Source organism: Candoia aspera, chromosome 3 (assembly GCF_035149785.1).
Source record: "Candoia aspera isolate rCanAsp1 chromosome 3, rCanAsp1.hap2, whole genome shotgun sequence".
NCBI lineage: Eukaryota > Metazoa > Chordata > Lepidosauria > Squamata > Boidae > Candoia > Candoia aspera.
Genome location: NC_086155.1, coordinates 69,599,898 through 69,626,754, shown reverse-complemented (window position 1 = coordinate 69,626,754; position 26,857 = coordinate 69,599,898). Strand labels below are relative to the sequence as shown.

Genomic DNA, 26,857 nt, shown 5'->3' with positions numbered 1-26,857 from the left:
CTTGAGCCAATACACTCAGTTCAACCCATTTCACAAGGTGGTTGTAGGGAAAAATGGGAGGAGGGAATGCTCTGTAAGGCACATTGTGTTCCTGAGGAAAAGCGAGATATAAATCTGATAAATTATAACGAAGTTTGATTTTAATACAGTAAAATTTTTGATAATTTTCCATTTACCAATTTTCATTTTGACATTTCAATATTAAAAAGGTAGTTTTCTACTGAAATGTCAAAATATCAAAACCCCACACACTGAAGGACGGGTTGATCATAGTTTTAAAAGCAGGAAAGGGGGATTATTCATAAAAGGTAATTGCTAATCGTTTATGTCAACCATAATTCCAAGGAGCTTAATATATTACATCCTTTTAAGTTGTGACAGAAATTTAGTATACATTATAGCTAGTTCTAAATATGCTTAATTACAAGTTAAGTCTCACTGATTTTAGTGGAATTTACTTCTTTACAGGTTTCCAAAGGATTTCAACTTTAGTCTATTAAAGCACCATGGTTACCAGTTCTAAGCTTTTCCCCCTTTTCAATAATAGCTGGGATGTTAAGAACCATTTCATATTTCTACATAAAGTACAGTATGTCAGATAACTCTCACTATATTGAAGGCCATCAGAAGGACAAAGAAGAAATATACATAAAACTAATGTTTTTCTATGCTGATGAACACTTGCTCTTGACCTCTGATTACTGCAGGGGGAAAAGGCTAGAATAGGATAATAAAGGATAACAGAAACATGAGCCCAGTACTTTGTCACCAAGAGTTGGTGTTGTACACTTTCCTACCCTGAAGAAATTAACCAAAATATGTACTTGGGCAGAATGACAAAAAATATCAATAAATACCCATCTACATACTCTTCTGAAGCACTATAAAATGCATCTGCCTAAACTAAAAGCCTAAGATACCAGCTTTTTGTTTGTGGATAAATACTAGGCAGCAAGGCAAGACCTGGGCTAGGCCAAATTTACACCTAATTTGTCTCCAACAGAAGGATATCAGAGTTAAGTTTGGTACTATTTAATAAGATTAATATGGAAGGATCTCCATATAGTTTTTTCCATGCATGTATTTCTAGCAGGTAGCTGAACCTAGGGAAAAATGTAAGAAAGGTAGACCTACTGTGTCTATATTTTAAAAATCTTTATCCAATAGAAAAGTTTGAATCTAAAAGCCCACTTGCAGAATGGGTGTTTCTGCCCCCTCCTCTATGCTGTAGTCCAGTGCCACTCAACTCAAACCCAAGGTCTGACAATCCTTGGAATAGTGCTTGAAATGCCAGTGCAGGCTGAGGATGGATCTGGGACATCAGTGAAAATCAGTCTTGCGTGAAAAGACTTGCCCACTTACATAAGGCATCCTTCATGATGGACCATACAAATTAGCTTTAGTTTAATGCACTCAATCAAGTACACTTGATATGTGGCACTTTTACTTTTAATAGCCGATATACCCATCATTGACGACCCAGAGAAGGCTAAATACCCAACGTCCATAAATCCAATTAAAATAAAAATATCAACATTACAGCAATAAAAAACAAAACCATATACACACATATCAATTACATTAAACAAATACTCCAAGGAAGTATAGAGGTAATAACAAATATCTCAACCCCCAAGGTTTGCTGGAACAGCCAAGTTTAACTGCTTTCCTAAAAACCAATAACAAAGGTTCCACTTGGATTTCCAGAGGAATGCTGTTTCAAAGAAAGATGCCAGCCATCAAGAAGTCTTGGTTCCCTGATCCCTGTTGATTACATTTCCCAAGAAAAGGAATAAAGAGAGCCTGCTGTATCAGATCTTACTGGATAGTCAATACTACTTGAGCCACTCCATTCTGGACAAGAAGTTTATAGCTCCTGAATGCTTTTCAAGGGGACCCCATGAAGATCACATTGCAATAGTGCAAGCCAGAAGTGATCAAGCCAGAAGTAACTTTAGAAATTCCCCACTCCAGGATGAGTCACAACTGGAACACCAGATGGAGCTGTATAAGCACCCTTCTAACCACAACCGCCACTCCTCATCAAGCAGAGCTATGAGTCAAGGAGGGTTCCCAAATTATGGGATAGCATGACCTTGCCCAGAACTAAAGATGGAATCTCTCTGCAGTTGGATAAATACTGAAACTAAAGCTACTTTGTCTTGCTGGAATTGAGCCTGTTCCTCCCCATCCAGTTCCTAGCAGTTTCCAGGCATCAGATTAGCACTTTGATGACCTCATCTATTTGGCTTAGGGTCAATATGTAAGTGGACTACCAGCTGCAGACTGATGATACATCACCCTGTGGCTTCATGCAGGTGTTAAACAGAGGTAGAGAGATCATCAAGCCCTACGGCACCATCACAATAATCTCTCCCTCCTACCACTACTGAATGAAACATCCTTTAGGAAGGAAGAGAACCACTGCAAATATACGTTTACCATTATTATACCTCAACCCAGCCCCTAACCAGTTACCTGATCACTTTACCAACTAGGAATGCGAGGGATCCAGACTACAGGTGGAGCTGATGTCAAAGAGAACCCCATCCATTTCTTCAGAACTTAAAAGTTTACATTCATCCCAGAATCATGATCTAAAGCCTGGGGCAAGCTAACAAACAAGCATACATACATACCTATGCATTGAGAAAAAGGAAAAGAGAATGATATCCAAGCTCAACTGAACATGGAACTTTGGCTAAGAAGGATTTACTTATTTGCATCTCTATTGAGGATATGCATATATAATAGAAATGCAAAATTTAAATCTTTCATTAGGCAGAATTTATAAGATATTAAAAAGCAAAGAATATTTTTTGTTAGAACCTAGTATTACAAAGACCCCTTCAATCAGTCACACCATGAAAAATCAAGTCTCATACAAGATGGTTTACAAAACAACCTGATTTTGCAACATGATTTGAGGTTCTCCCAGTGATCTGTTAATTAAGCTTTCTTGTTTTAGTGCTGAGAAATGAGCACTAGTACTTTTCTGTCAATCTACTAAAGGATGAAGGCCTCTTCATTAAAGGTTATGGACCATAATCTACCATGCTAGTCCAGCATGTTGGTGCATAGATGTTTTTCAACTTTCCAGGCAAGGGAAGAGAAAACGTGACTGGCCCAAAATTATCTGATCAGCTTCCGTGCCTAAGGGAGGCCTAGAACCCAGGTCTCCATACTCCTAATCCAATATCTGAACCATCATGACACCACACAGACTCGTGTGTATGTGTATGTGTGTAGATCTCCAGTACTATAATGTTTACATGTTGATATATGGAAAATATCAGCCAAAACTATACTTTGGAACTCTTTTTAGGGCCTTCAGATATTATAGAGGTTAATACTGAAATAAGACTGTCAGAAAAGCATGAACCATGACACTGAATCATGACTACTGACCTTTATGATTTTAAGCATATAATAGAGAGGATAGTGAAATTTAATATAAGGCAGTTTATTGTATGTAATCAAATACTGTATACTGTAAGAGACAGCATTTAGTAGCAACAGATATGAGTCATTACTGTAACATATAATCAGTAACTTCAACATGTTTTATTTTGGGAAGGACATTAAACCAATTCACTCATAACATTATTAAATTATTTGGGTATTATATCTGTTTAAAATAAACTTGCACAGATTATTGAGATGGTCCTTATTTTCAGGATTTATTTTGAATGAATTGTCAAGCATTCTGGCTCTTTTTTAGTGCACAGAAAAGTGCAGTAAGCACAAATCTCTTGTGAAACAGCACATATTGACATATAAACATTTTCTTCTAGATTTTCTTAGAAAATACATGAAATTATTAAAAAAAATATTCCATTATAGAACACTTTAAGACAAAGGTCTATAGAAATATTAATGGTATGTCCCCAGTAAGAGCCATTAATTTTCCAAGCTGGCACTTAAACTACTTTATTTTTTTCTGGTTTCGGCCATCTTTTGATTCCCACATTGCAAGGATGTTAAAATATAGTAAGAAAAAGAGAAAGTGCAAGCAGGATACAACAGAGACAGCTAGTGGAAATAAATCTGGCAGCCGCTTTGGAGGATCCATCGTAGCGCTCATTAGAGTCAGGATGCCCATCAGAGTTATTGAGATGAAGAACTGAATGTTGGGGTAGGAGAAGAGAAAAGGCATTATGGTTAACCACTGTTTCCCAATGCCCAATAAGTGGTTTCATTGCTTAGATGTTGTTTTCATCATCCTTACATAGGATATTTCAATGAATTCAGTGCCTCTGCAGCACAACATCATATTTACCAGTTGCCAGGGTTGATGCCAATAAAATAACATTAAATGTACAAATTTTTCAAGTAGAAAAAAATCCTAATATTGCTAATGTATATAAAGTGCTCACTGCATTACAAGCATGCTAATGCACAGGGATGGAGTCCATGTTATCAGTCAACTTGAAGGTTTATAAGCTGCTAGATGCTGCCCAGAAGTAATGCTGAAAAGATACAAGTTCTAACAATTCTTCGTTAACAGCATTTCCATATAATGGAATTCAATAGGTCAACTGGGAAGTCTGGCAACTCAATATGGTGGCTTATGCTTTGGTAAGAAACATAAATGCAAAGCACAAATATACTCTTGCTAAAATTAGTGCCCAGAATCTATTTTTGTAAGTTACTTACTAAACTCTTCATAAGTTTTGCAAATGTCTTAAACCAAGGAATGTATCTTCTTATGAACATGGAAAGTCTTTTTAGTTGCAGATCTTCTTCAGATGTTTTTTCAAATATTGAAAAAGAAGTTGTACACACCATGAGAAAAGCCAACATTGTCACAGTGTAAGACAAAAGAAGGCCATCCTTTAATAGAAGGGGAAGCATGCTGTAAAGGGAAACATGAATTACTGTGAATTCTAGCAATGTTATACAACCAAAAAAATTACAGTGTGAAATAAATCTTAAAATGTCTTCTCAAACTATGAAGAATTGTTTAGAAATAACATTCAAACTCACCTGAAAGTTGAAGTTAGAAGAAACCATGTAGACATAAAAGGAATTTCATGTATAACTAAACAGACTGGTCTAGGGAGAAAACAGAAATATAAGCACAAAAGCATTGTTTAAGAAACATCATAATTCTCCAGCTGCCGCTCACATGTCTCTCATAATGGTAAAGGAATTATTAGGGCAATAAAATAAATGAATTAACACACTGAAGACTGCATCTTTCTATGGGGGTAAGCAATACTCCAACTCTCCCTTGACAGCTCTGCAATATAAGAATTTGGTTGCATGGTCATTGCTGATCAGCTACAGCTTCAATGCACACTCAGTATTCTGTGAGCTAAGAAAAGGCCATGATTTCACATTCCTGATTCTATCAGAATGGGAGAGCAGAAATTCACATAGACACGCAGCTCACAGACTATAAAAATGTATTAGTCCATGTGAGGAGCTTGAGCCTTATTCTAGAACCTCTTCGTCAACATTACAGTTTATACACACACATTTCCAGGTACCAGTGTGAAGTGTTTTAAAGGTATAAAATACTACTTACACTGAAACAAGAAGAATAGATTTTTCATGCACTTGGAATGAGAAGAGAAAGAAAGACAATGCACAGCAAACCTGTGAAAAAGAAAGTTAACAATATTAAATGCTAGACAACAAGATCTGTTTTTACTTTTATTGACAGGTCTATTTAGAGGATTTTTGTGCTATTAATCGTGGCCAATCAGTATTCAAAACTGTTTGATACTAAATGTAAGTACATTTCAGAAATCAGTCAACAGAATCAAGATTATTTTGAAGTAAGTACTGTATATGCCACTATTGTATATACAAAAATCTCAAAGAAGATAATGCCATTTTTAAAAAGCATGAAATGTGAAATCTACTATTGGCCTCACTTGGTGATTACATGGTTAGCCTGAAAAATAGTTTTAAACAAAAGTTCTTAACATGTGTTACAAAAAAACACTTGTATCCTTCAATGACATATAGAAGGCTAAAATGTTACTTGTTTTCAAAAATATTATTTTAGGATTTCAATAACCAATGTGTTGGTACATGGTGAGTTCCACACTTTTATCACCAAAAGCTTTTATTTATATCATAAAATATGACTACTTGGCCACAGTTCACAAAATAATAAAAAGCTTTAAATTAGTAGCAGATACCACTGGATGCCTTTATTATCTGATTGGCTGTTGATGAGAGCTGCTAGCATGAGCCATCAGCCAGGCAAGTGACTCACCAGGGCATCTAAACAAATTAACATAACTGACAAATCACTGATGTACAAACTAAGCATTCTAGATAAATTGAGAAGAATTTAAAATAGGCTTCTGATATGGTACAGCTCTACTTTCCCTTTCTGATCTGAAATACAGTATTAGAAATTTGGCTGAGAAGTTTTATGGTCAGTTTTGATGGCATCTTAAGCTTTTGAGTATTCTGACATACGTTGGAGGTAGCTGCCCCATGTCAGGGACCACTAACAGGATATGGGCCTATCATTTAAGCATGTTATTCATTACCCAAGGTTACTGTTCAATAAGATATCATGGTTTTCCTTAACATGGATTATTTACTGCCAAATAACTCCAGGGACATGATAAATAGACAACTGTAGTAATGTCTATGGAGGAGAGTATCTCCTAACTATTTGTGCAAGTAGATGATGACAGATTAGGGACCATAGTTGAAGATCCATGAAGAGTTCATAGGAAAATAGCTAGAGAATATATGTAGCTCAGGGTTGAACTGTAGAGTCCTTGGTGCTCTCTTGAGCTTGGTTGTTTGCTTGAAGATGTTTCATTACCCAACAAGGTAACATCATCTGTGCCATCATCATATGCCATCATCATGGCACTGATGAAGCTACCTAGTTGGGTAATGAAATGTCTAAAAGCAAACAACCAAGGTCAGAGAGCATCAAGGACTCCACAAATAGCTAGCTATCAAGCTCTCATGAAATGCACTCTAGGATAAAGGAACTTGCTGAAGCGCTTTCAGGACATCTTCAAAACAAAACACAAATCTTAAAAAATGGACAAGATACCATAAGATGGGAGACAAAGCATCATAAAAGATAGATTTGGAATATTTTCCTAACTCAGGATTCTCTGCACAAAATAACCAGTAAAATCCCTTCTACTTCATGATAATTCCCAACAATACAGTACAATTTGTACCTTTACTAAATAAATATTTCATCCCAAACTTATTTTTACCAATTTTACTATGATACTTTGCTTTAGTAATGGAAAATTAAAGGAGCTCTTGGTGAAAAAAAGGAATAAAATATGGAGTTTTAAGTTAGCTCTGATGGCAGGTATGATATAACCTAACAACAGAAAGACAGTCCCCATGCCAAAGGCTGAAGGACTACAATTATTAGGAATGCTTCACTGAAGAAATAGTGAAGATACTCAATTCCCTAGACAATATTCAATCATGGAAGACTGGTTAAAGAACTTTCTAGCAAAGCTGTAAAAGCATGAAGTACATGGCTTCTACCAGCTGAGGCCATAAGAATATTTTGCATTCTCTTATTAGATTTGTATCCAGCCTGCCACTCAAAAGCTCAGGGCGGTGTACATAGAGCTCTCCCCCATTTTTCCACACAACAAAAACCCTGTTAGGTAGGCCAGGGTAAGGGCACTTGATTAACCCAAAGTCTCTCAATGATCTTCCATGGCTGAGGGTAGACAAGAAATTTGGTCTCCCCGCTCCTAGTCCAACTCCTTAAGCACTATACCACACTGGTTCTCTACATTTCCTACTGTGTAACAAAATTAAGTGGGCATGTATGTGTGTGTATTTCTGTTCTCTCCTTGTGGTGCACCTTATGTATGTGTGCACTGGGAAGCTCTGGATCACATGACCAGGAGGGAGGGGGCTTAGACTGGAACAGTCAGCAGCATTCCAGGCCATTGCCCAGCTATCTCTCCCACAGGATTGGACTGGAGAAATTTTTCAGGATTTTTTTTTCTCTGCAGCCTTCAAATAGATTCAGCCCATTTTTTAATTTGATCCTTTTGCTGAATTCTCTCCACTACTCCACATTTGGTTTTCTTCTACTCAATTTTTAAAGAGTATATCCTGCTGATGGTCAGACAGAATCCCAAGCTCCTTTATAAAATTTATTTCCCCAACTTTGGAAAGAATAAATAAATTAGAGGAAGCATGCAGAACATGGCTTCTCAAATTCTTTCCAACCCCTTAGTCTCCATGCTAGATCACATGATCAAGTGGAAGCAGGAAGGGGGTGATTAACAATGGAGCAGTCAGCAGCATTTTGCCTATCTGACTCTTTTATAGGGATTCACTGACTGGAATTGACCTTCCTTCCTTCTCCGCATCCCTATCAACCATAATACAGATAAAGGGAAGAAGAGAGATTATTACGTTATTACAAAACTATGAATTTTTATATTTAAATATGTGTTATCATACACTTACCAAGCCATAGTTAAATCCTCGGAGAGAAGGTTGCAGAGTCAGTTTTATGCAGCTGGGAAGTATGGTCAGGAATGTTAAAGCAAAACTAAAAATAAAGTAATAATTTCATCATATTAAAACTGTTGATTTCAATAACTGGATTAACCTTAAATCAAGAATCAGATGAGAATTGTTTAAGAACACCTTGGTATTGCTCAGTTTTTATAGTTACTGAAGAGAAGTAAGAAATAAGATTCCTTATAAAATCATAAATTAATAAACCAACAAGCAAAGAACAGCACCACAAAATATTAATATATTTTTATTAAGGTTGTTTAACTAGTATCACAATTCTAAATTGTTTATGTTCTTTGAAATACATCTTTTGCCAAAACCATAGTATGAAGTTGCTTGGGGAGTTTTATTCCTACATACCTTAATTTAAGTTGTGTTTCTGTTGTCAGGATTGTCTTTATTTTGGAAAAGACACTTACAGTGCACCAAATATTGGCTACTTTATCCTGAAAATACATTTAACATATTGCATTATTTTGAAGGTGGAGATGTGCAGAATTTTATATACATGGAATGGCAGAGACCATTTGCATGAAATCGTATGCGTGTGTGCTCTTGTCACAAAATCATGGATTTTTGAGGAGACCACAGAGTTGAATGCTATAAAACTAGCTATCCTAGGCATTATCAATAATATTTTAAAAAAAATGAAACATCATTCCAAATGTGAAACCATGCTATATTCTGCCACATTCTCTTACTAGTAAATATTTAGCTCTGCTTGCTAGTCGCCAGCAATGAAAGAGTTAACCCCTAATAAATCAAGAAGTCTAAAGACATTAGCAGTTGTGCTAGGATCACTTTCCAAATTAAATTTGTAACCACACAGCTAGCATGCTCATGAAACTCATCCCTAAACAGCTGCTTGAATCACAGCTGTGTAGACATAACAGCAAAAAAGCTACTACAAACAACTGAACAATCTCCTTGTTCTCTTACAAGAATACAGAACACACACAGCAAATTTGCTGAAGGTGACAAGTGCTTGGCAGCACCCACCAACATAAAAGGTACGAGCATAATAGCCAGTGAAGTTTTACAACTATCAGCATTTGAAGACATCTCTGTAAATGGGAATCAATTCAAAGAACCTGTCATAGGCACCCCAGTATAAACTTACTGTGCATTGCTTAGGTAGACAGTTTCTTAGTTTATCCAGATTAATATCCCAATCAGCCATTCCTCTGCCAGCTCTAAAAATCTTTCAGCTACCACTGAAGAAATTGTGTGAAGTTTTTAAATCATATAGACCCATTTCATTAAAATCTACAATGTGTTTCTTTTGTTTTTAAAGCATGAGGTGAGATTAACAGCCAGAAAAACAAACTGGTTGACAGTTCTTTGGTTTATGAATTTCTATTCTTCATGTAACATTTCTATTTCTATTTCATCGTGGAACATTTCAGTCAAGTGTATGTCTGGGGAATAAGATCCTAAGTGTTTCTTACGATGTGCCAGCGCTACTGCTGTGCTTCTTAATGGTTTTCAGATGTAAGTCTGCTGCAAACTGTATCACTATTTCTCTGTCTGGTGCAAACAAATTAATAAATGTCATACTAGTAATAAAACCATCTACTTTATGGTCAACCTCTTTAGGCTTTACTTCAGCCAAGCAAGTTGCAAAATTTCCACCAAGACAAATTTAAGCCATGCAAAATTTGAGCATCAACCCAATGTCTATTTTGGAAGAGTTTAAAAAGAAAAAGAAAAATGGAATTCATTTTTTCATGTTTGATTAATTAATTATTTTTTTGGAAAAAAAAAAAACCCTCTAGATTGTGCAAGGACACTGTTTATTATTGTGGAATATATTTGAAAAATGTATGTCTGAACTATAGATCTGACGATGGGATTAATGCTGTCTATTTGTATAATATCCTAGAAGATGCCAGCTGAGCTAGGGGTTAAATGCTGGATTAAATAACTGGCAAGAAATGACAGTCAGAGAAGCCAGATCATATTACTAGCCTTCTGGTGTATCTTCCACATGAAATCCCTAAGGGTCAAAGTGAAGGTTTCTCAAGGGAGCTAAAAATATAAAACATTTACAAGAAGCTTGGGAGGGGGAATGAGACATACCTCAAACAAACCTCGATCTACTGGAAAGAGCCTTCTGAGCACTTGCAAAATTTGTTCAATGTCTGTACAAAATGGGAGCCAGCAGAGAGCAAAAGAAAGAATGACAATAAAGGCCAATTTCAACAACATCCACAACCTGTAAGAAAAAGAGGAAAAAGAAATCAAGCCCTGAAGAAAGAAAAATTTTATATACTGTACAGTACTTTCAAACTTAAAGCTTACTTTCCCAAGTAGGGAATCTAGAAGAGTTAAGAAAACTGTTAAGTATGCTCTCTCCACCCCCCAAAGAAGAAAAAAACATGCTAAACTCTTATCTTCTAAATATGGATGTACATTTGTGACCTGTGCTTAACTAATGACAGGTGTTGAAGAGAAAAGATAGTTGTGTGTATTTTGATACACTATAGACACTCTTAAAACTATTTAGTATGTTATTTAATGACTTAGAAGAAACATGCTTCTCTGGGGGAGGGGGATGAAGCATTATAATGACATGAATCCCTACTCCAAAAGCTAATCAAGAAATGAATGACATGCACAAATTCCCAAGGCAAAACAGCCTAAGTGCATTCCAGGACCATTTTCTGGATGTCACTTTTCAAAGGTACTCACCCCTTGCCCATCAGGCCTTTTTTGAAGCACTTTCCCAGCAGGTAGCAGAAGAAGGGCAAAGCATGGTAAAGCTCCATTTGTTTGTAGTTTATAGCTAAGCAAAATGCTATTGAGCCCAAAAGGTCAAAGTCATGAGAGAGAAACAGCACTCCCCACACAGCAAAACCAAGACTCACAGAATTATATATGTTTGTTCTGTTAAGGACAACAGTCTGTAAAGAGCTTGCTTATAAAGAATATACAACTGTAACAGAATTCTGTTGGTCATCTGCTGCCACCAAAACCTGCTCTCCATGCCCCAAGATTAACACAGCGTAATTCTGAGATGGCATGAAAACAATTTTTATGTTTTAAAATAATAAAATGGGGCATACAGAAAATGTAGCTTTCACTCTAGATATGCTACTTGTTGCTTTGACTACCCTCATTTCCCCCTCTTTCTTCCCACACACAGCATCAGACTTATTCCACAATATTCATACATTGCAAAAAATTATCTTCACAGAATATGAAAAGATACTGAAAATGTCCATAGTCAATCAGAATGAGACCTGGATAAAGCAATGTGCAGAGAGCACTAGAAATCTGGGGGGGAAAAAACATTCAACAAAACAGGTAAAATATGAATATTTATTGTTCTTTAGAAAGATTATGTAACTGGTACTATCAACCTATTTAACTCTGCCTTCTAAAAAGATGCAAACAAAGTAGTGTTAAAATCCAGTATTGCAATGGACACTATTTTGCTTTCGATTATTTTTTCAAAAGTGTAACTTAATTACCTCACATGTTTAATGTTTATTAAATTTATATCCCACCTTTTGTTCATGAACTCAAGGCAGTGTACATAACACTCCCTCCTTCCATTTTGCCCTACAACAATTCTGTGAGGTGGGTTGGGCTAAGAGAGTGTGATGGGCCCAAACTCATCCAGCGAGCTTCCATGTCTGAGGGTAGACATGTGAGACTCAGAAACATAAAATTATTATGGCACACAGACATTTCACCACAATAAGATCTGAGATTTGCTTGGGGCAAGGAATTAGAAGTTACAGTAGGCAATAGTAAACTACTACCTTATCTGATACAAGGACAGACTAGACAAGAATGGCATGTCTCCCCGATGATTTTACATACAAAATAACTCACAGCCGCTCTGAGTTGGATGCTACGTGGACAGGATCTCATGAGATGGCAGAGGAAGTGTCTTGTAGTGTTACCTGGGAGGTTTTGGAGCCTGTGACTCACAAGGAAGTGGACAGGGTTCTCTGTAGGCTTATCTCTGCTTTTTTTGGACTTGACCCCTGTCCCTGCTAGCTAGTTAAAACAGGGTATCTTTGAGACCACCTATCCCATATAAAACTTCCAGGGCCAAGAATATTATATTAATTATAATATTTACCATAATACATCATCATCGTCATCTTACATTGTATGACTGTTATTGTACATTACTGTTATTAAATTGGCAGTGGCTATTACTTCTGTATACCTTTTCTAAATTCATAAATAAAAAGTGAACAACCTGTCCCAACTATGGGCTGTAATTTATTCATTGTTAAAAAAAAGATTTGGCCTTTAAAGATTGTAAGAGATGTATATGATCATGCTATTGGAGGTGGGACCAAATATGGTCCCTTTTTTCTTTGGGGAGGGGGGTTAGAGGAAAGGTTAGAAGAACAAAATGGGTATGTTAAGCATCACAGAAGCTTAAAGCATTTCTTCTTCACTTTCTGGGAATACAGTGAGGTTTCAAAAATTCACAACGCTGAATTTCATGATGTGGGGCACTCAGTGGGGCCTCATGAGACTCATTAACTACCTATTCCTAAGATCTCCTTTTATGTTTTGCCAAAATCTGAATTCTATTTGGATTTAAAGATTGATGCAGTTAAAGCTGTTATAAGCAATACTGTGCCAGGCACTGTTTATTCCTGTTTTTATGCACAATTATTTGTGTAATCTGAAGATGTGGAAAAGATTTATGAGAACCGATGTCTAGTTCCTGAATTCTACATGCTACTCCATCTTTTAACAGGACAGGACCAAGAATCTGGATCTGAGAGTAGGAATGGTGCCTCCCTGGCCTAGAGAGATTATAGTTAAGAACTTCTTTAAAAAGCCAAATTTGATTCAGCTACCTATCTTAAGCTTTGAATAAGATTCTGGAGCAGTCCTACACAGTTTTAATCCATTCAAGTTTGGTTTAAGGCCTAATTCTGGATCTAGGCCACCCTCTAGTTTTCAGGATTCCTCAGTAGTTTTTGATACAATAAACAGTGATATCCTTCTACGTAGTCTGGCTGGACTGAACTGAGAGGTGATGCTGATCCAGTCTGGCAGAATAGTTTGAGATAGTGCTTTGAAACACTTGCTCTCCCCAGCAGCCACTGACCTGTGGAGTGGTGCAAAATTCTATTTTATCCTCATGCCATTGATGGTTTAACATCTACACAATGATGATGGGAGAAAATTTGGGTTGCACTGTCATCAGGAAAAAATGACATATATGTAGATGATTTATGTTAATTATTTGGGGAGGGTTGTTTATTTTGTTTTGTTATTATAATTTCATAACTAAATGATTTTTAATTTGTTTTTATATATTGTTTTTTCTGTATTTAAAATTGCAATCATTTTTTAAAATGAGAACGCAGGCAATTCTGCCAGTTTTCCCATCTTTTAATCTCAGGAAGGCTACAGAATATCTGAATATGTACTTGAAATAGTTTTGTGGTAGCTGAGAGTGAATAAGCTGAAGCAAGATTAAAGTAATGTGGGTAAGAAAATCTGCTGTTAAGGAATTAAACAGTCTTGCCTGTCCTAAAGGACTTGCTTCATTTTTTTTTTAGTGCTTCTTTATTCTAGCGATTTGCGGAAGCACAGAGCAACAATAGAATGGCCTTTTATGAATTTCAGTTGGTACATTGGCTACCTTTAAAACATGAATAAGAGTCGCATTTAATCAATCAATGGAAAATCTAAGAAATACAGACCAAGCCTTGCTCACACATGTACTAATCAGCACCATGTCAAATATATAACACTGGTCTTATGCATATCTCATGTATGTGTTAATATTTTGTTCTTTGCTTTTTTGTTCTACTTTTATTTTAAAATACTTTAAGCTTCCATGGGCATTTTAAAAAAAATAGAGTAAAAATAATATAATAAACACAAAAGAAAATAACTAGGGCCACATTTGGATATAATCTATTGAATTTAACAGAACCTACTTTTCAGTCCTGTAAGTGTATTTTAGGATTATGCTGCATGTTTTAATTTTGTAATCCTTGTTTCTTTTATTATATATAAATAGGTCAACTTGTATTTGTTTGTTTTGAGAGTGCAATAAACATTGTCAAATCAATGTTTTTAATTGTAATTGGACTAATATTTATTATTCATTTGATTATTCACTACATTCCTTCCTTTTTTCACATAAAAACAAAATTATTTTTGTTGCAAGGAAAAAAATCGTACTAACCTTCTTTTTCACCGATGTCTCTTTTAAATAACAGCAGTATAAGATTACTGCAGGTATATAAACTAGCAAATCAGCAACAAGAACTGCAAGACAGAAAATTATACACAAGAATCAAACCAATATTTCTCATGACTCTATTCTGCTTTTCCTTAATTATTATCATTATAAATCATTTATGGAATTTCCCTTCATACTTTTCCCCTGCACGCTATGGCTCAGGGATGCCCTGATCAAATGGGGACCAGCCATGGCTGGGAGGTTGCCACTTTGTCTCTTCTTATTGGAAAAAAAAAAGTTATAAACATTCCATGGAAATGACCTAATCAAGGTTAAACCACCATGGACAAAATGGGGATGGCCTATTCTCTCCCACTCTTTCTGCCCACATTTCACATATACCTAGGTGACTATAATATGTGCATGCATGTGTGTTTCTGTGCGTGTGTCTGTGTGTGTGCATACAATAATCAGAGAAGTTCCTAGAGAAGACTTCTTGTTTAGGGTTGATTTAGGTACTCATCTTTGCGCCAACGTGAAAAGAGAAATTTAATGGAGGGTTTGTATTACACTGCTAACCAGGGGAAGTTAGTTTAGTTACTTCACACACAACATAGTTAAACATGTCATGCAAACTAACCCTATACATTATATTATATAAAATGAGTGCAATTTTGCTTGTGCTATAAGATTTCTAGTCTTTTTCCTCCCCTTTGTCACTCTGTAGAAGCTTCTATGGATGTCAGAGAGTCTGGGGTATTAAGTATCTTTTCTATTGGCAAACCAGCATCCAGAATGAATTGCTGAATTATTTGGATCCACTGAATCCACCCCATTAACTAAAACTCTTCAATTCAGACACAAACCTTAGAATACAGCAGTCAGGGTTCTTGTACAAGACTTTCTACAATGTTAAATGCTTTGTCAAAACCTTGTGGCTGCAAAAGAATCCAGCCATTTATTTACTATTTTATATTGTGCTTGCCACTTCTCAACTGAGGTCAGTGTATAATCCATTAGTCATATGCACCAGTTATGCCCTTTCCTGGATTGGGAGGCCCTTCGAACAGTCACTCATGCCGTTGTTATCTCCCACATAGACTATTGCAAGGCTCTCTACATGGGGCTACCCTTGAAGAGTATCCGGAAGCTAGAGCTGGTCCAGAACACAGCCACGTAGGTTATTTTTGGTGCCCCTAGATCAGCACACATAACACCTCCAGTACGCAAGCTGCACTGGGTACCACTCTGCTTCCAGATCCAATTCAACCCGTCCCACCTGATCATGCAGAGAGGGCATGTTGCGGACCCTGTCTACAAGGGAATTCCAGTTGGCGGGGTCCAGGAAGCAGGCTTCTCTGCAATAGCTCCCACCATATGGAACATGCTGCCCCCAGAGGTGAGTTTGGCCCCATTGCTCCTGGCTTTCAGGAGGAACCTGAAGACTTGGCTCTGCCATCTTGCTTGTGGCTGAGAAAGGAGTAGCTCCACTTGGGGATGGCTGGCACCCTAGAACACTCCTCACATACATGGACTGTGTTAGATCTTGCCACTTGGACTTTATTTTTACTTCTATCTTTATAGTTATTTATTAATGGTATTTATATTTTTATATATTGTATTTGTATTTTATATTTACCGTTTTAATTGATTACTTTTGTTGTAAACCGCCCAGAGTCCCTCTGGTGAGAGGAGATGGGTGGTGACAAATTTGATAAATAAATAAAAATAAATAAATAATTTATCCCTACTGCACTTTTTCACCTTCTCCCTTATGAACAGTGTGACAAAAAAGGACTCACGTTACAAATAGCAGGATAAAAGGTAATGGGAACAACAGAGTAGATAGCTGCTGTTAAATCTATATAATTGATTAAGAATATAAAAGCCATTTCTAACAGAAAACTTGGCAAACCTAAGAAACAGTTAATTCTTAGGAATAATGTCTTGATGTTTAAATATATATCTGGGATATATTTTAAACATATTATATAACCTTCCGAATTTCAGAAAGTGGATACTTCAAAAATGCCAGCAAAGAAATTGAATTCTAATAAGATGCATTCTTGTCAGTAAAATCTGTTTATAGGTACATGCATATGTGTCTGCATGACTGTCTATGTGCACATATGTATATGCATACAGTATGTCTCTCTGGGTGTATGGATATGGATGCGCTAAGAGAGAGAGAGAAAAAAATCAGTCCCTGGGAATATCCAAGCCATTTATTATGTGAGTTCTAGAGCAAAATGATTACAGGGTTGCTCCTGAATCTAAACTGATTCCTTTCCCTTTTCTGACACAGGTTACTGAAGAAATAAAGCAACATACTTATACATTCAAAATTATGTATATTGGAGTTAAAGCTCATATTTGAAATTTGGCACACAGGTTGCTTCAGCTTCACTGAGTCAACGGAATTAAAAAAGACTAACTGTACACAGAATAACAAATTGCCATGTAAGCCCTCTCTACAACATTCCTCCAAGATGTCTTAATATCACCTTGCAATTTCTCTTAAGTTACAGGCATTACTAATGTTCAAAATGCTAGGAAAACAACAACAGCAACAACAACACTATCATGTGTCTGGTGGGTCTCTGGAACATGGAGACTACTAGAGTACTTGATGGGATTGTTCCTGTAAGACCTCCTCCCAATTGCTGATCCTGGGTGGCTCCTTGGTTTACTGAAGAATTAAGGGAAATGAGGTGACTAAAAAGACATATCCAGCAGCAGTCATAGAAAACCAGAAGTAGGTGAGACCGTGTTGGTAAGGGTTCATTTTTAAGCCTATATGACAGCAATAACAAAAGCAAAGCATGAATTCTCTGCCTTACTGCATTCACAGACATCCTCTCAGCAGCCTCATTCAAAGCTATCAGAGCTTTTTAGGGAAAGGGCAGGATAAGTGAATGATTTTGTAGTTTTCTTGGCAGATGTCAGTTGGACAAAATCCAATATGGTGAGCAAATCTGGATCCTGTACTGTTATCTGAGATTCTTTTGAGCTTATTACACTCAATAAAATGAACAGGGCTTTCTGTCAGATCTCAAGGAGAGAAGTGTGTGGTTCTTGGTCCTTTAGGACCTCTTGTTGGCTTTTGAAACCATAGATCATTATATTCTGTTGGGCTGCCTGCAAAAGTTGGGAGGTTGGAGGCCATCAAGGTATCTGGAGGCCATCAAGGTCTGGACCCTAATTTATTGCTAGAAGCATCCATTTTTGGGGAGGTGTTTAGAGTTCATTTATTGTTCTATACTGCTCTGTATTTATTCTGTTGTAACCTACCCAGTTTTCTGATTGGACTATGCTATAAAAATAGGAAATACAGTAACAGAAATTCATAGCAAAAGATACCAAAACTAAATATCACCTGGAGCTGATATTAACCCACTGGAACAATTGACTAGCTTGCAAATCAAAAGAAAGGGAGACGTACAAGTGGTACATGGGACAGAGGTTCATTTTCGTAATACCAAGCTCGATTATTGCCACTATACCAGCCCACTTGAGTATGTGTACCTCACGGTGTGGGAAGCATACTTATTTATTTTATAATAATTATAAAATTATGGTAAATAATAGTTATTTAATTATTTAAAATTTTATATTTTATAATGCCAAACTATTACATGAGTGATTTTTGAAGAAATTGTTGTTGTTTTTCAGTATATACGCTCCCTAGAGAGAGAATTTTCTAAAGTGGATAAAAATAATGGTCAACATTTAACAATATTGAATTCTGTAACCTTGATAACACACATTTAATGGTTATTGTTAAAAGAATGTCTATCCATTTGCTTAGTTGATACATCAATGATTTGTCAGGCGTGTTGATTTGAGCATTATTAAAGATGGTTACAAGGGTAATTTGGTTCTAGTGATTTTTAAAATGTAATCAATTACTAGAGACCAGATGGAAAGGTTTGTGGCCAGCATAAGAGGTGATATGGAGGAGTGTCTGATTCTGCCCAAGATAATCAGCAATAAGAAAAAGCTAACATAAGATTTTTTTTACAGGACTCTACTCAGTCCTAGAGAAAGAATAACACAAACCAGTTAATGTGTTGTTTAGGATGCTTAATAAATAACTCATATGACACTTCTGGGTTTATTTTTCTTTCATTATTAAACACCATATTAACTACCAATTAATATGGTTATGAAAATAATAATCATTTTGGTTTAATTGTAATAGTAAGCACTACTGAATGTTATGATTCTGTATAAGAATACTAGCAGTTTTTAGAGGGCTAGAAAAAGCTATTACATAATAAGAAAAATACTGATACAGTATCAGTGAGAAGCATTTAATTTTGTATGTGCACATTAGCATCCATTTCAACAGCATGACCTAAAAATAACCTAAAAACATAGGTTGGGCCCAAATTAGCCAACCTGTGAACAGCAGGGAAAGTACTAGTAGCCAGTTACAGTTTTGCTGCAAGAAGAGCATTGGAGAAGCAACACTGCTGTTTGTTTCTTCTCTCCTTGCTGTTCCAGTCCGCTATGGAAAGTCCCCAAATCCCTGACATCTTTTCAGGAAATGTGGAGGGTAATGTCTAGTCTAGTATTTCCAGAAAAACTGAAAACACTCGAAGGAATAAGCAGTATGTATGTATGTATGTATGTATGTATGTATGTATGTATGTATGTGAATTACTCAAAGCTTCTACTTCATTTAGCATTCTCATCATCTTGTACACAAGAGGACATCTGTAGATAATAATTGACATGAACTCCAGAGTTATCAAAAATTTAGTTTTATATAATATGGAGTAGTGGGCAAGCTGTCACTCTGCTGCCATTATTTATTGATTTCTTTGTATTCAAATATTTCTTGCATATTAGACAAAGCAGATTTGATTATATAATGTAAAATAAAACAATGTAACTGCTTTTATACACAATCATGTATGTTTGTGTGTGGGGATAGGGTGTGGGGGGGTTCAAAAACAATATTTAAAATAAATTATGCTACCAACATATTTGTATAATGTTGATTTCAACAACTGAAAACAATTTAAAACCAGATTTATTGCTAATTATTCAACATTTAAATGACAAAATTTAAATTTTGAATAAAGAGCAATTAAAGCTACCTGTTACATTAGTCAAAACTGAGTAAGGTCAAGCATATAGTCACTAAGAGAAATTCCACAATATGGAGAAAACTGAAAAATCCAATCTCTGTTGCTCTCTCAGTATAATTGGTTTTAAAACTGAACCTATGGGAAGATGAAGATTTACCTCAAGTAATAGCATTATATTTGGCAAGTCATTCAGAATCATATAATATAGTTCCTTACCTTGAACAATCCCTTTCATTATAGTATTTTGCTAGCATAAAGCTGTATTAGTGTTCAGAAAGTGATGTCATTAGAGATTATCATTACTTCTCTCATACTCTGCAATGGAGCATCTCCAAATGTATAGTATAGGATCAAATCAAATGCCCTCTATACTTAGATTGAAAAAAAAATCATTTCCTACCTGATGCACGCATGAATAACTTGTGTGGCTGACTCTCATACCCATGAGATGTGTGCAGAGTAATCCAACTTGGATTTATTAACTTTGCCCTAAAAAAAATTACAAGTGAGAAAAAGTAGGCAATTTTCAGAGGTGAATACTTATATGGCATGATGGCACAAATTAATCTAAACTCATAATAACTGTACTTCATTTGATAGTATTTAATCATCAAGTGTCAAGAAACTGCATAGTAGCTTTTCTTTTGTATATTGTAAAGACACATTCTTCAGATTTTTAACAATATAAACAAGATAGCAAAGACCTACAAATTTTGAATAATATTCTTCACCTTAAATGAATTGACAAGAATTCTTGGTTTTTATTCCAGTTTCTGAAAACTAAAAGCAACAATAAAACACTGCTAATAATTCCAACATATTTATTGCAGCGTTTTCCTTAAAAGACAGAAAAATAGCTATGTTGAACATAGGAAAAAAGTAACACCCACATTGTAGCAATAGCATTATGAGGCCAGTTCAAGGTAATAAAATGGCATACAATCTTTTGAGTTATGCAGAACTTTTATCATCTAGTTATATTTCTTTTATAAAAGAAAAAGAGGAAATTGTAACTATTAATTTTGTTCATTACAACTTCATATAGAACAAAGTAGGCAACCTGCTGTTCTCTTGATATTTTTAATTTCAGTCCCCACCAGCACAAGGCAGAATAGCCACCAGCATAGAACTGCAGTTCTAAACATCTGGAGAGCACTAGATTGCCCATCTCTAAAACAGAATATAAGAAAACAGTGTCCTTCAACACAAGATTTCTATCACGTTCAAGCTTTAAAGGGATAACTCTTTAAAGCTGCTTCCCAAGTAGCATCTGCAAACTAGAAACATAGGTACATATTGATCACTTTATCTTGCTACAGATTAAAACATGTAAGTCCCACTTAAAGCCTATGCTTCTTACCATGATAATGATGATAATTTATTAAACTTGTATGCCACCCAACTCTCAACATCTCTGGGCAGCTTGCGATAGTGGATTGTGTGATCAAAATTCTAGAGTGTTCCAGTATCTTAATTAAAAATGCCTGTGGCCACATACAGTAATATACAATAAAATACAGTCTTTGTAAACATAAGATACATGTGTTTATATAATTGGACAAACAAAATTAGATGCTTAAACAGAATACATAAATCCTGGGCTATATACAAGATCTATTTGCAATGGATAATCTCCTCTGTGTCTCATCTGTAACAATTTTGATATATGGATAGTAATTTCATGTACAGTTTGTTAGCAAATGTGAAATAAGTGTGAATACCTTAACTAATATATTGAAAGAAAAACTGTTACAGGGGTGGGCAACTTGCAGTCCACAATTGCCTCTTGCACCTAAAGCATGGCCTCTAGAACCCTTCAGAGCAGCTGGCATGTGGCTTTTGGAGAGATTTGGAGGATTTAAATTGGAGGAATTTCCCCCAATTTAGAGAAAGTGGAAGTTAAGGAACAAAATGGGCATCAAGTCCCTGCAACTACAAATATGGAAATATTTTCTTGGTGTGACCCCAATCCAGTGATCCAGGAATTCAAACATCGTATATAACATCCATATCCAATCATTTTCCTTATTCTCCGTTACATTAAAAGGGACATCTTGTGAGGGATGGCAGTCTCTGAATGTACCACAGAAACCTATGGGTGTAAAGAGCTTCTGAATTAGCTTTCTTTTTTTCTCTTTTAAGAACTGTTTCAAATAATGGCTATATAATAATTAACTTACACATAAGCACACAGAAGACTGTGATAAGCAGTAAGAGGTGGATAATCAAGGCCCCAGTACTGTAAATTATTGTCACTGGTGTTAAAGTACCTGAAACATAAAGTAAAATCCTGAATAAATATACATTTTCAGCATGTTTTAGCATGTTTCAATCACTTTGGTTTTACAAATCTGAGGCTATTCTGTGAACAAAAAAGCCTTTTTTATCCCCCCACGCCCCAATCATCTTTGGCAGCTTTCTGAACAAGTGTTTCTTCAATAACAGACTGCAGAGTGATAATGGAAATAAAATATGCTTTTGGTTATATTAATTGTACATAATTTTATAAGACGCCACAGTGTGGAGTGAAATCTACAATATAGGTATAAGATTTCACAGAGGTTTTTCAGTCTTCAGTATAGGTTGTCCCATACTTATGAAAAAGTACGAAAAACCTTTGAAAAAAACACAAGTTGTCCCATACTTATGAAAAACCAAGATGTAATTCCATTTCTTTCACTGGAAAAACACAAAAACATCAGAGATAAAGAGGAAAGGTTGACTGCTTTTGTCAGCACACAAACTGCTGCGCTTAGAGGAAAAAACTGCTCCATGTCAAGTATATCCAGATGGTACTTGTTGGCTTGTAGAAAGGATGTGTTTTTGAAAACTAAATGTACCTTAACACAATGTAACAAAATTGTAGAGACAGTAGGAATTTCAACACAATAGGTGATAAGAATCATGAACTTGCTCAGACTGGTCCTGTAAATTCTCTAGAGAACAATGCAAAAGTGCAAAGGCAAAGAATTTCCATCTGTATGATCTTTCTCTACTGTACATTTCAGTGGAGAATAATCAGAATTTAGACACATCTTCAAGTTGAAAGGCTTCAGAAGATTTTATTCAATGAAAATAAAAATTACAAAAATAAGATATCAGAACCTTTAAATCTCTGTGAAACAGAGTGACTAGTATTTTATAATTGCCAGGGGCAAGTCCTTAGTTTTTCCAGTCTATCCAGTCAAATGCAGCCAGTTTCTGACATTTATTACAATAAATGATATTTCTTGAATACCTTATAAGCAGCCTGAAGTATCTTATGAACAATTCATGATAAATCATATTTCTTAAAGCTGCATCTCTACCCTTTTATCCCACCATTTCAAATTTTTCACACCAGGATAGTTTTAACTTCTTCATTACAGTATTAATATCCTGCATTTTACTTGTTAATATCTCATTTATTCATCCAGCATTGCCCTCTAATTCAGCCTTAGACTCCATTAGAAAAGGTTCGTGCATACTGATGAAGGGAAGGCTAAGAAGTTCCATATTTCTAACTAGCAATAAGGAAGAAAAGATGCTGTCAAGATTGTCTTTGATAAATATATGCATGGACTCCAAAGCAAGATAGGGAAGGCAGCAAGATTTAAATTCATGCCTCTGGCTCAGGAAAACCACATATAGGAAAACTACATACAAATCACATTTCTAGTTTATTGCCCACCTTTTTAATATACTTTGCTTCTGAACAAAGGATGCAAACGTGAAGTACATGGCAATACCACTTGAGTATTTATGCATAGTGTTAACACTGTAGCCTCTTCAAAGGCAAAGACTTTTGGGGACCAATTTTCTAGAAAAGCCAAGCTGCATGTAGTGTAATGAATCACGAAATATTTGTTGCTGTGGCAAAACAAAGCTAATATAAAATTGCTTCCAAATATACTTTCCATACTGTTATACCTTGTTGCTCAGCAATATATGAAGGAAAATTCTAATTGCCCAATATTAAACTAGTAGAACGGATTCAGTAATTATAGTTACATGTTTTGATGGCAGATAAGCCCACTTTCACTGGCTCTTATTCCCTTACTTGTAAATTCTTATGCTTTATTAATCTTCTGGAACAGAAGCAATTATTTTCTCTTTCCCATCACTTCATCAAACTCAATTTGCCCATAATTTAAATATAATATTCTTTATTATTAAATATAAATAGAATTCACACAAAAACATTTACCATTATTATATACAGTAAATAAGCTTTATACTGAGACAGAGTGCATTAGCCCATTAGCTTCCGGACTCTGTGCTCTGATAGGCAACAAATCCCAAATTTTCTAGTCTTAGAACTGTCTTTTCTTTTAACTGGAGAGCAATTTTTTGTATTTTTATTTATTTTTATCCCGCCTTTATTATTTTTTAATAAATAACTCAAGGCAGCGAACATACCAAATACTCCTTCCTCCTCCTCTTTTCCCCACAACAGCAACCCTGTGAGGTGAGTTGGGCTCAGAGAGAGAGACTGGCCCAAGGTCACCCAGCCAGCTTTCATGCCTAAGGCAGGACTAGAACTCACAGACTCCTGGTTTCTAGGCCAGCACCTTAACCACTAGACCAAACTGGCTCTCCTGTTGAGTCTGAGTCTTTATGTACTCTACTTATGGACCGACTATTAAAGATCAGTTACAACCTTGCTATTGATAATTTGATGATATAATAAATTTAATAAACATTAGGGCTGTGCACACTTTGAAAATTTTGAAAATGCTACTAACTTCATGTGGGCACAGCATCTTCCTGCAATTCTTTAAAGCAGCCCATCTTTCTTCAGAATTTTGTGCAAGCCTGAGAAAAGGTGCACTCGCTTTAAAGAGTTGACTCATTAAAGTTAATGTGATTCTTACATCTTCAACCTTGATATAGAAGCTTGAAAAAAGAGGGGCTACTTGCTGTGCCTGCACTCCTGCAATGTCCAATGGACAGCACCTTTCAACCCATTTTCAAAACATGCATAGCCCTAATAAACAAAAAGGGGTGGGGGTAGGGGGAGAACTTCTGTATCAGTGTTTCTTCTGATCTTTCTGGATAGTTTATTACAGCTGGAAGATGAGAAAAACTTGAGAATGGGCTCTCACCTTCAGGCAGACTCTTCCATTAGCATACCCTGTGTTGGCAGAATGCTGGGAAAGCCTATAGCCCAGGAGAGATCAGAAAAGTCACACACCAGGCATTTCTATAAAAATAATTTATTTACAAAAAGCAAAACATATTTAAAGGACTTAGCTCTCCTGGCTTGCTACATATCGGCAGAGAGAAAAAAAGAGGAAGTAAGAACAAGTCTGGGCAGGTTTCCTCCCCCCAGGCAATTTGCATGAAGCACGTGAGAGGAGACAATCAAATACAACCTCTTCACCCGGCCAAAATGATTAGGTACAATAGCAGTCTTAATCGTTAGTAGGAAAACCTCAACACTCCCCTTTTTACACTATAGATTAAGATGCAAACCAATCTTCTCTGACAACTTTATATGTCTTTCCATTCACATTACTTTACCATTATCTCCCCTTTGGTTTAACAGAAAGCTACCATTCTTCTTCCTGTGTTTTTCCAAACCTAGGTTGTTATAATTCCAAGACTTTTTAATGTGAAATGGCTTTTCATGCAGGCTTCAAAATCAAGCCTTTGTTTTTCTGTTGATGTGAACAGCAGCAAATCATCAACATAAATGCACAGATACATACAGCCTTGTTTGTCCTTCTTCATATATACACAGGGATCTGCTTTTCCTTTTTCAAAACCAAAACTCTGCAGTTTTTCATCTACTTTTTGGTTCCAGGATCTAGCAGCTTGTTTTAACCCATAGATTGACTTCTGCAGTTCACAGACTAGATTCTCCCCTTTTTCATAGCCAGGGGGTTGCTGCATGTATAATTTGTGATCTAAATCTCCATAGAGAAATGCAGTTTGAATGTCATAGTGGTTAACTGACATTCCCTTGAGTGCAGGAACTTTTAACAGTAATCTAATTGATTCACCTTTAGTAACTGGTGCAAAAGTCTTGTCAAAGTCTAAATCTTTCCTTTGAGTGAACCCTTTTGCAACCAACCTTGCTTTATATTTTTGGATTTTGCCATCAGCATCCCTTTTCAGTTTGAAAACCCACCTACAACCCAGACAGCATTCATTGGGAGGTAGATTTACCAGTTTCCACGTTTTATTTTCTTTCAAGGATGCTAATTCCTGTTGCGTGGCAGAATGCCAATTTTGTGCAATCTCAGGTGGTAAAGCATTCACTTGTTCTAAACACTCAGGTTCTGTGAATATGTGAAAAGCCTTTACTGTTTCAGCCTGAAAACGTGATGGAGGAACGCCTTTATTACTCCTCTGAGATCTGCGAGGTAATACAGGGCTTAAATTTTGACTCCTATCACTTTCCTGAGAAGCATCTGTCTCATCAGACAGATCTTCAGTTTGCTTTTCTGGTTTAATTTCCTCATCAGGCAAAAGATCACCATCAGCAAGTCCTTGCTGTTCTCTTGTGGTGGTCAGATCAACTGGAGAGCTAGAATTTAATCTCCCCCAGTTTTGTTCAGCAAAAGAAGCGCTTTTGCTAATTATTAATTTCTCTCCCATTATGAACCTGTAGCTCCTTTGGCTTTGTTCATAGCCAAACAAAGATGGCTTTCTTTGTTGTGGGGCCTCCTTTCCTTCTCTGCTGTTTTGGAATGTGAACCCATGCAGTGCTACCAAACACTCTAAGATGGTTTACCTTTGGTTTCACACCATAAAACAAATGGAATGGAGTGTCCTGAATCACAGAGTTATACAACCTGTTCTGTACATAACAAGCAGTCGATAAAGCTTCTCCCCAGTACTTAAAACATAATCGTGAATCTTTTACCATGCGTTCCATCGCATTTTGCAAGGTTCTGCCCTTTCTTTCAGCAACACCATTTTGCTGAGGGCTGTAAGGGTTAGAAAGAATTTGTTCTATCCCCTTTTCCACTAGGAACCTTCTGAATTTGTGAGAAAGATATTCTCCTCCTCTATCACATTGGAGTGCAGATACAGGCCTAGGGAATTTTCCATTTGCCCATGTCACAAAACTTTTAAATTTCTCAAATGCTTCATCTTTATGTTTTAA

General features: G+C 36.1%; 1 protein-coding gene across 3 annotated transcripts in view; it reads right to left on the bottom strand.

The window, feature by feature from the left end:
* Positions 1 to 3,661: 3,661 nt before the first annotated feature.
* The window catches only part of ALG6 (ALG6 alpha-1,3-glucosyltransferase), a 32,727-nt gene continuing 9,531 nt past the window's right edge, over positions 3,662 to 26,857 (bottom strand). For all 3 annotated transcript variants that reach the window (XM_063298055.1, XM_063298056.1, XM_063298054.1), the window contains exons 4-15: positions 21,945 to 22,034; positions 20,165 to 20,253; positions 14,672 to 14,754; positions 11,705 to 11,769; positions 11,185 to 11,370; positions 10,573 to 10,708; positions 8,854 to 8,939; positions 8,440 to 8,524; positions 5,531 to 5,601; positions 4,987 to 5,055; positions 4,657 to 4,855; positions 3,662 to 4,123 (exon numbers count right to left, since the gene is read on the bottom strand). In XM_063298055.1, coding sequence (XP_063154125.1) covers positions 3,926 to 4,123; positions 4,657 to 4,855; positions 4,987 to 5,055; positions 5,531 to 5,601; positions 8,440 to 8,524; positions 8,854 to 8,939; positions 10,573 to 10,708; positions 11,185 to 11,370; positions 11,705 to 11,769; positions 14,672 to 14,754; positions 20,165 to 20,253; positions 21,945 to 22,034 — 1,357 coding nt within the window. In that variant the 3' untranslated portion in view covers positions 3,662 to 3,925. The remainder of the gene's footprint in view (positions 4,124 to 4,656; positions 4,856 to 4,986; positions 5,056 to 5,530; positions 5,602 to 8,439; positions 8,525 to 8,853; positions 8,940 to 10,572; positions 10,709 to 11,184; positions 11,371 to 11,704; positions 11,770 to 14,671; positions 14,755 to 20,164; positions 20,254 to 21,944; positions 22,035 to 26,857) is intronic.